Genomic DNA, 9256 nt, shown 5'->3' with positions numbered 1-9256 from the left:
CTTTCCCTCCTCCTCTCAGCCTTTCTGGTCTCCAGGCTTGGCCTTTGGGCCCAGCGCCTCTGCGGCTGCAAAGCAAGGATCCCGAGGGCCCCGCATCAGCCCTCAGTCCTCCTGCCCCCGTCCCGGAGCTGGTCACCCTGGGCCTCCCTGCTCTGCAGCAGCTGGCCACATCTGGACCCCAGTGACCGCCAGCCATGAGGCTTATGCCAGCAGGAGCTCAAAGCAAGCCTGCAGGAATGGGCTCCTTGTCTCCATGTGGGGAGGAGCCCGTGCCCTTGGCTTTCAAACTTTGTCCCCGAGAGCCCCTGCCCTTCACCTGCTTTGCAAGTTTGACAGAGTCACTGGTGAGCCGGCTCCGAAGCTGGGGGTCCAGGTGGGCAGCAGGGGCGATCTCCACCACCTTCTGGTGCCGCCGCTGGATGGAGCAGTCTCGCTCGTACAGGTGCAGGATGTTCCCGTACTGGTCCCCTGGGGTGGAGGTAGACTGCGCTCAGTTCCTCCTGGGACCCAGACACCCCTGAGCTGCTGGTGATCCCCGCGCAAGCACTGTGGCCGCTCGGCACGGCTCCCAGCGGTGGCTCAGCCAGGACAGAAACGGGCACAACGGAGGCCTCGGGCCCGACCAGCACGGCCCCACAGCCCACCTTCCTGGGGAGGGGCTTCCTGAGGGAGAGCCCCTGCAGCTTTCCGCAAGCCAGAAGGAGCGGGTCCTTGGCAGCTGCCTTGCGCTGTGGCCCCGGGAACGCACCCCACTCACCCAGGATCTGCACCTCGATGTGGCGCGGCTTCTCAATGAACTTCTCCAGGAAGAGCGCGCCGTCCCCGAAGGCGGCCAGAGCCTCCGAGCAGGCGCGGGTGTAGCTCTCCTCCAGCTCCTGGGAGGGCAGCCGAGGGCCAAGGAGACAGTGAGTCCCGAGCTCTGCTGTGCACGGCCACGCCCGCCCCCAGCACCCCAGCCCCTCTGCAGGTGGTCTCCCAGCCCTCGGCGTCTGCTCACCTCATAGCTCTGCACGACCCTCATGCCGCGCCCCCCGCCCCCATAGGCGGCCTTGAAGATAATGGGGAAGCCGTAGGTGTTGGAGAAATGGTGAGCCTCGTGCAGGGAAGTGATGGGGGCATCTGTGCCGGGGACCACAGGGACACCTGTTGGGAGACAGGCAGGTCAGGTCGAAGCCCGCCAGCAGCGCCCCCGCCCCGGACAGCCCCCCTCAGGAGCTGCGTGGCCCCCATCCTCACCTGCAGTGATGGCGATGGCCCGGGCCTCCACCTTATCTCCCATCTTGCGGACCACCTCAGGGCTCGGCCCAATGAACCGAACCCCGGCATCCTGGCAGGCCTGGGCAAAGTCTGCCCGCTCTGACAGGAACCCATAGCCAGGGTGCACGGCATCCACGTTGTTTTCCTGGCAGGGGGTTGGTGGCGTCAGAAGAGTGGAGCTCGCCTCAAAGCCCTTCACACAGGCCCGCCCAAACCCTGCAGCCCTCGCACCTGCCCCCCCTCACTTGCTCCATTCATTCACTCACTCACTCATTCGCTCACTCACTCATTCCCTCACTCACTCATTCGCTCACTCACTCATTCCCTCACTCACTCACTCATTCGCTCACTCACTCACTCATTTCTTTACTCACTCATTCACTCATTCCTTCACTCACTCATTCCTTCACTCACTCATTCATTCGCTCACTCACTCACTCATTCATCCCTTCACAGGGACTCACTGCCAGCAGCGTCAAGTTTTGGGGGGGGGGCAGACACAGGACCCAGGCCTGGCCCTCAAGAGGTGCCCAGCCCAGCCCAGCCCCGCTCACCTTGGCCACCTTGATGATGTCTGGGATGTGCAGATAGGCCTGCACCGGGGCGAGGCCGCGGCCGATGAGGTAGGCTTCGTCAGCTTTCTGTCGGTGCATCTGGCCAGTGTCCTGCTCTGAGTAGACAGCCACGGTGCGGATGCCCAGCTCCGTGCAGGCCCGGAACACGCGGATGGCAATCTCGCCTGGGGCCAGGGGTGGGCAACAGGGTGGGAATTTAGATCCCCGGGTCCGAAGAGATGCAGAAAAAGGGGCAGGGAGCTGGGGCAGGGGCTGGACACTGACTCCCGCTGTGCTCACCTCTGTTGGCCACCATGACCTTCTTGATGGGCTTGTACTCCAGGCGCCGGACACTGGGCGAGGCAGCGGGGGCAGTGGAGGTTCGGCGGATACCTAGGAGCCTCAGGCCCCCACGGATAGTTTGAAACTTCAGCATCTAGGGAGGGAAGTCATGGCCAGGTTAGAGAAGCCTCAGCTCGGAGGGTCCCCAGGAAGAGTGGGGGTCCCGCGCCAGCCTCCCGGCAGCCCCGCATAAAAGCCAGCACCACTGCTGCCTCGATTCCTCCCTGCGGGGCTGAGTAACTACAGGGAAGGGAGCAAATTCACACCCAGATGGCACCCCAAGTTTACCCTCATACTCTAATACTCACTATAATTTCTAAATCACCGCACTTCAAGCTTTTAAAGCAATTTTAGAGACGAGCCAGCAGCCCTGCATGACCAGTGTGTAATGTCAGTGTCCCCTCTGCTGGGCACAGTTGTCCAGGCAGCCCCAGACTTTAGAACCTTCGTGCCCAACACTGACCCCTGTGTCCCTCCCTCAGGGTTCCGTCTGGCTGGGCAGGGAGGGTGACAGTGGATCTCCCCAGGAGCGAACCCGCATCAGTGTGCTCTAGGGAAGCACAGCCTCTACTTGGTTAAAATGCAGATTTCTTCAAACTGCAGAAACCTTCCTAGTTACAAGGGCTAATAAGTAAATTAGTCATGAAACCCAGCTGAGGGCCAGTGAAATAGGCCAGTCACAAAAAGACAAATACAGCATGATTCTGCTTAGATGAGGTCCCTAGAGGAGTCAAATTCACAGAGACAGACAGTGGGAGTGGGGAGGCCAGGGGATGGGGATTGTTTAAAGGGGACAGAGTCTCAGTTATGCAAGAGGAAAAAGTGCTGGAAATGGCCAGTAGTGATGGTTGCACAACGATGTGAAGGTACGTAATGCCAGTGAACTAACTATATGCTTAAAAATAGTGAAGATGGCAAATTCTGTTATATCAGTATATATCTTATCACAATAAAAATAAATTGAGGGCAATTTACATCCCAGAATGTAGAACATCTTCAGAGGTTGTCAACCACCTGCCTCATTTTACAAATGAAGAAAACCAAGGCCCAGGCGAGATTTAAAAAGTGTGTTCAAAGTCACACAGCTGTTACAGCAGAGCCCAAACTGGCATTTGGTCCTTTACCCTTGCTCCGGTGCCTTTATCCAGCTAACCACGTGAACTATTTCTCAGTAAAGTTTAAATGCTTGACTCAACCATTTTGTTTTAAGTAAGGAGCATAAAAAAATATATATTTTTATATATAAAAACCTCAGCATCATATTATGGCCAACAAGACGGATAAGGGGAAATAAAGACCAAATAGAAAGACAAGAGAAGAAAAGAAATAAGGAAATAAAGAGAAGCAAGAGAGAAGAGGGAAGCCCTCAGACCAGGGGAGAGAGGACGGCCCGCCGAGCATCAACCCCACCAGGCACAGCACCAGGCGAGGGCGTCGAGAACAAGGCAGGAAGGCCTCGGCTCTCACAGAAGGTAGACCCAGGGAAGGAGAAGAGAAAAGGAAAAAAACAGACAGAAATAAGGTCCTTTCAGATCATGACTAGTGCCCCAAGGGCAAAAGAACAGGTAACATTTTGTGAATTACCGGGCGGGGGGCTGGATATTAAGTGGGCCTCTCCAAGGAGGGCACAGACGCGGGGACCTAAACGGAGGAAGCCGCAGCCACACAGATCTGATCTGCAGGGAACGCACCCCAAGCACAGTAACAGCCACGGCCAAGGACCCGAGGGAAGAAGGAGCTAGGTGTGTCCAAGAAAGATCCGGTCTGACAGCTGGGGGCAGGGACCCCACGGCTGAAGGTGGGACGGGCCAGGCTGCCGAGGCCTCTGGGTACGTCCGCCTCTCACCCAACATGGTGGTGGAGGGCATGACCTGCTGCATGTTTGGAAAAGATGCCTGGGTTGGGAGCAGCGAGGACAGAAAGAGGGTGCACGTGTGGGGCTGTTCAGGGGCTGAGACAGAGACAGCACCTCTAACGGGGGGACAGAGGGGGTGGGGAGGTATTTGGGGTACAACAGGCTAGATTCGCTGAGACCCACTGTGGAAGATGAGGGGAAGGAAGAAGCCCAGGATGGGCGAGTGGAAGCGCCTCCCCCACCTCAGGAGAGACCAGACTCCGGGGTGGGGATGGGCTGCCAAAGAGGTCAGAGCCAGGCAGGAAGCCTGGGTGCTTCAGCAAAAGGGTGAGGTTGGAAGCCCTGAGCCTGGGGTAGATCTGCTGGGGACAGAACAGTCAAGAGAGGAGGGCTTCCCTGGTGGCGCAGTGGTTGGGAGTCCGCCTGCCGATGCGGGGGACACGGGGTTGTGCCCTGGTACCGGAAGATCCCACATGCCGCGGAGCGGCTGGGCCCGTGAGCCATGGACGCTGAGCCTGTGCGTCCGGAGCCTGTGCTCCGCAACGGGAGAGGCTACAACACTGAGAGGTCTGTGTATCGCAAAAAAACGATCCCACATGCCGCGGAGCGGCGGGGCCCGTGAGCCATGGCCACTGAGCCTGTCGGAAGTTGAGAGCCAGCAGGGGCAGAGGCGAGGGCGGGTGGTGAGCACCCGGGGTCCCACCAGCAGTGCGAATGTCAGGGGTGGGGCAACAGCCTCGCTGGGCTCTGGCTCATCTTCTAAAATGGAGCACACAGTCCTTACTTATTAATACAAAGTGGACGAACCTGGCAGACACCCCAGTACGCGCCATGCAGGTTAACATCACCAGCAGGAAACGGCCATCACATGCCTCCTGACGGGCGGCCACGAAGGACCTGCGGGTGTTCCTGCCACAGATGCCTAGCCTGAGTCTAATCGGGAGCCAACACAAGGCAAACCCAGACTGAGGGACGTTCCACCAAACCACTGGCCTGTACTCTTCACACGTGTCAAAGGTCATGAGGGACAAAGACTAAAGAACTTCCAGGTTAAAGGAGACTAAAGAGCCACAACAATGAAATGCACGCGTGCTCCTGGATTGTATCTTGGATTTCGGCTGCAGGAAAGGACATTAGGGGGACAACTGACAAAATTTAAATAAGGTCTGTATGTTAGAAACGAGTATTGTGTCAATGTTAATTGTTGTACTGTGGTAACTTTAGAGAATATACTCATTCTTAGGGGAAAAACACTTAAGTGTTTAGGAGTTTAAGGGCATCATATCTGCAACTTACACTCAAATGGTTCAGGGAAAAACATGAGAATAATGAAGCAAATGTGGTCAACAGTATTTGGGAAATTGGGGTAAGGGGTGTGAGAGAATTCCCTGCACTGCTTTTGCAGCCTGTCTGTGGGTCTGAAAGAAATAAGCCATGCTCCAGCTGGCGCCGATGGAGGAGCGACCCAAGGGAGCCCCCGGGACCCGCTCACAGTGGGTGCCAAGTACCAGCTGGGCCTCAGAGTGGAAACATTTGACTCCCACACCTTTCTGAGAGCCAGTGAACTTCAGATGCTATCCTGTTATCTCCCCCTCGCAGGTCTACTGGCAGCACCTAATCCTCTGCACCGGATTCAGACACCCACCCACTAGGAGGGAAGCACTTGCCCAGCGGAGCAGCCAGAAGCAGGCAGGCCCTGGCGGTCAATGGCGCACACCCCGGGGAGCAGGTGTGGGATGCAAACCTCGCCCTTGTCCTGGGCACCAGATGCCTGCTCTGCTCAGGGCTGCAGGCGGGATCTTCCTCACTCATCTACAGGTGAGCAGCCTTACAGCTGGTACCACTGGCACGGAGATTCTCCATCCTCCAGGGACGTTTCAACTATTTCCAGGGAGGCACGCTCTTTTCTCCCACTTCCCCAACCACACATGCCCCAATCCCTTTTCCAGATAAAGAAAGAGATCCCTGGAGGTTATGACCCCAGGCTGGGTGCCAAGTGCCTCCCTAGCTCAGTCAGCAAACAAGGGAGTCTGAATTATCCGGCCTTAGAGACCCACACACATTTCTGCATTTGACCCTCACACATGCTCTAGACAGCAAGGGCTTCCCTGGCGTCCCACTTTACAAACCAAAAAACCAGGGTCTGGGCACTGGGTGGCGGAGGTGGGGGGGCTCTGAATGCCCCGGAGCCCCCTGTCCTGTGCAGACGGAAGCAAACATCGGCCTGGACTTGAGACCTGAGCAGACCCCGGGGTGTGGGAGTGAGCAGGCAGATGTTTATAGAAGGGGCAGAGGGCAGCCACACCCACCGGCTGGCAGCCCAACGTGAACCTGGAGTCAGCAGGCCTGGGTCTGGGCACCTGAGGCCTCATTCCCTCTTCTGTGGAAGTGGCTAACGCCACCCCAACCTCGGCAGGTCGTCCGTGGATCACTGAGCAGGGCCCTGAGTGCCATGCCTGGGCGATGAACGTGGCCGCCACAGCCATCTTCCCACTGGCCTTTCCTCCCTGACGAGTGCGGGGCACGAGAAGCAACCCCCGGCTCTGGTGCCCACACCCGCAGGGCTCTCATTCCCGCCCAAACCAGCGATGCGGCCACCCGCCCAGTGGCTCTCGCTGGACAAGGGCTGGAACGTGCGCCCACGGAGAGCGGACCGCATTCTCGGGTGGGAAGACCTGCACCCGACAAGGGAGTCCCGGGGCACTCACCCTGCACCAGCCAGGCACCCAGGGCTGCTTCTTCCCAGGGAGGCCACGCCATCTGCTCGGCCTGAGTCACTGGCCCAAGGTACAAAGTTCTCCTGCCCCAGACTGCTGGAGGCAGGGACGGCTGCCAAGGCTGAAACTGGAGGAAGGGGTGCCCCGGAGCAGGGGAGGCAGGGAGGCTGGGTCACGCAGGCAGCAGGAGCTTCACAGCCCAAAGCCTGCTCCCCGATCCCCAGGGATGGGGAAAGAGCATGAAGGAGGTGTTTGTTTTTTTAAATTAATTAATTAATTAATTAATTAATTAGGCTGCATTGGGTCTTCCTTGCTGCGCATGGGCTTTCTCTAGTTGCGGCGGGCAGGGGCTACTCTTCGTTGCGGTGCATGGGCTTCTCACTGCGGTGGTTTCTCTTGTTGCGGAGCACTGGCTCTAGGCGTGCAGGCTTCAGTAGTTGTGGCACACAGGCTCAGCAGTTGTGGCTCACGGGCTCTGGAGTGCAGGCTCAGTAGTTGTGGCGCACACGCTTAGTTGCTCCGTGGCATGTGGGATCTTCCCGGACCAGGGTTTGAACCCGTGTCCCCTGCATTGGCAGGCGGATTCTTAACCACTGCGCCACCAGGAAAGCCCGAAGGAGGTGTCCTGAAGTAGGACACCAGCCGGGAGCGGGACAGCGGACTTCCTGCTGCCCCTGCAGGTGAAAGGCACAGGAACGTCAGCCAACAGGCAGAGTGGGGTCTGGGGAGGCTGGTCAGACAGGGTCCTCATGGATGCCCGAGGGCACGGGTCACACTGCCCCTCAGAGCCTAGACACAGCCCTGTAGCTCAGTTCCCAGCTTAGTCACAAGCTACCCCCACCCCGACCCCGCAAAGCCACGCTTGGGTCCTGAGGACACAAAGGTGAATAAAAATCCTGCTGCGTTCCCAGGACACCTCAGAACTTGGTTAACCCAGCACCCAGCCTTTTCCCTTGTCAAGTCCCACTCCCCTCCCAGACCTGAAACCCAGGGGTTTCGGCTGCCTGGTGTCTCCTAAGGCCTTTCCAGAATCAACTTCAGCTGGGAGAAAACCTGCAGGACAGAGTTGGGCCATCGCACAGAGGCCTCCCTTCCAGGAAGCAGGCCCTTCGTGGGTCGAGTGTGTGATGCACTCACTCTGGCTGTGCCGAGTCTGAGGGTCCGGGGTGGGCCGAAGGAGGAGCTGAGTGGGCGGATCCCTGCTCTGGGTGGCAGAGTCAGGCAGCCAGGCACCCGGTAAGGCCGGGCAGCAGAAGTCCAGCGCCTGAGGTCTGAGCGTGGCCAGGCCTCAGGAGACGGAACGCCCTCTGCAGCCCTTCTAGAGGGGCTGCCTCTGGCATTCAATGGGCTCCCCGCCCTGAGACCAAACTCTGGCATCTTGCAGTGACCTGAGTGCCAGCCCCTCTTCACAGTGCCACTTTCGCAGAGCACTAGCCTTCCCTCAAGCACCGTTGCAGGTAGCATCCTCGTCTCCTCACTGCAGGGCAGAGCACAGGTGACGGCACCGGTCACAGGAGGGCAGTGTGGGCAAGGCCCAGGGTCCCACCATGGGGGCCACACTGTGACTTGCTTTTGAGCTTTCGGTTGCGGGATGGGAACCGAGAAATCCTCAAGGTCGTTGGCAGTTTGGCTGAAAATCTTCCTTAAAAACGCCGAGGCCTTCGTTAACCAAACCCGACGCCCTGGGAAGCCCTCGTGTTCTGTTGCATCAGCTGACCTCGCCCAGGGGAGCCACAAGCCTTCAGCGAGGGCGGCTGCTCTGCAGACGGACGGGACTCCCCCACTGGCTGGGTTCTCCCGGGTGAAGAGGCCCCTTGGAGGAGCCAGGGCACAGCCAGCCTCCGGTCACCTGCCTTGGGGACGCCACTTTGCCTTGCTCAGTGCCAGTGGCACACGTGAGCAAAAATCTCCTTTTCTGACCTCAGAGATGGGGGAGTGATGAGCAAGAGAAAAGCAACCGCCACCGCCCAAAGATCCCTTATCCGGTTTCCTCTCCAGTGAGCCGACAGGCCCAGAGAGGCCCGTTTGCTATTTTTGCAAATGCCAGCTGACAGATCCCTTTCCTTGGCCCCGGGTTGTGCATTAGAGACGGGGAGGAAGACGGCTTTGACTCTCACTTGGGACGTGTAAACAACGCCAGCAAGAATGAGGCACAGGGAGGCGGGTAGTGTCGGGAACACCTGTTTCTCCCCCGCTGCCTCTCAGCGTGACTCCACAGGCAGTCTCGACTTCTCTTCCAGCTTCAAACCTCCCCCCAACACTGAATGGATAAGCTCAGTGTTCTTTCCTTCCAGAAGGGAGTGGTGACGATTCAGTCAAGAGGGTGCTGACAACAACCTGGGGCACGAGGCAGGGGAGGTAGTGACATCATCTGCCAGGCCCGGTGACCTGCCCTGCCCCTGCGGCTTCTACAACATCCAGCACTCACCAAGCCCCACCTCCATGCCAGGCCGGTGCCAGCAGGTGGGGCCACAGCGGGGACCACCAGCAGGTGGGGACACAGTGGGGACCAGCACACCCAGCAGAGTCTC

The 9256-nt window shown here is 58.5% G+C and overlaps 1 protein-coding gene across 1 annotated transcript in view; it reads right to left on the bottom strand.

Moving 5' to 3' along the window:
• The window catches only part of PC (pyruvate carboxylase), a 64537-nt gene that overhangs the window by 28512 nt on the left and 26769 nt on the right, over window positions 1–9256 (bottom strand). Inside the window, exons 2-7 of the mRNA XM_007461919.1 lie at window positions 2112–2247; window positions 1812–1996; window positions 1237–1402; window positions 998–1143; window positions 758–875; window positions 317–468 (exon numbers count right to left, since the gene is read on the bottom strand). Of these exons, the coding sequence (XP_007461981.1) occupies window positions 317–468; window positions 758–875; window positions 998–1143; window positions 1237–1402; window positions 1812–1996; window positions 2112–2247 (903 nt within the window). The remainder of the gene's footprint in view (window positions 1–316; window positions 469–757; window positions 876–997; window positions 1144–1236; window positions 1403–1811; window positions 1997–2111; window positions 2248–9256) is intronic.

The sequence above is a fragment of the Lipotes vexillifer genome, unplaced genomic scaffold (genome assembly GCF_000442215.2).
Source record: "Lipotes vexillifer unplaced genomic scaffold, Lipotes_vexillifer_v1.1 scaffold1129, whole genome shotgun sequence".
Lineage (NCBI taxonomy): Eukaryota > Metazoa > Chordata > Mammalia > Artiodactyla > Lipotidae > Lipotes > Lipotes vexillifer.
Note: the sequence above shows the minus strand (reverse complement) of the source record. Positions and strands in the feature narration are given on the sequence as shown.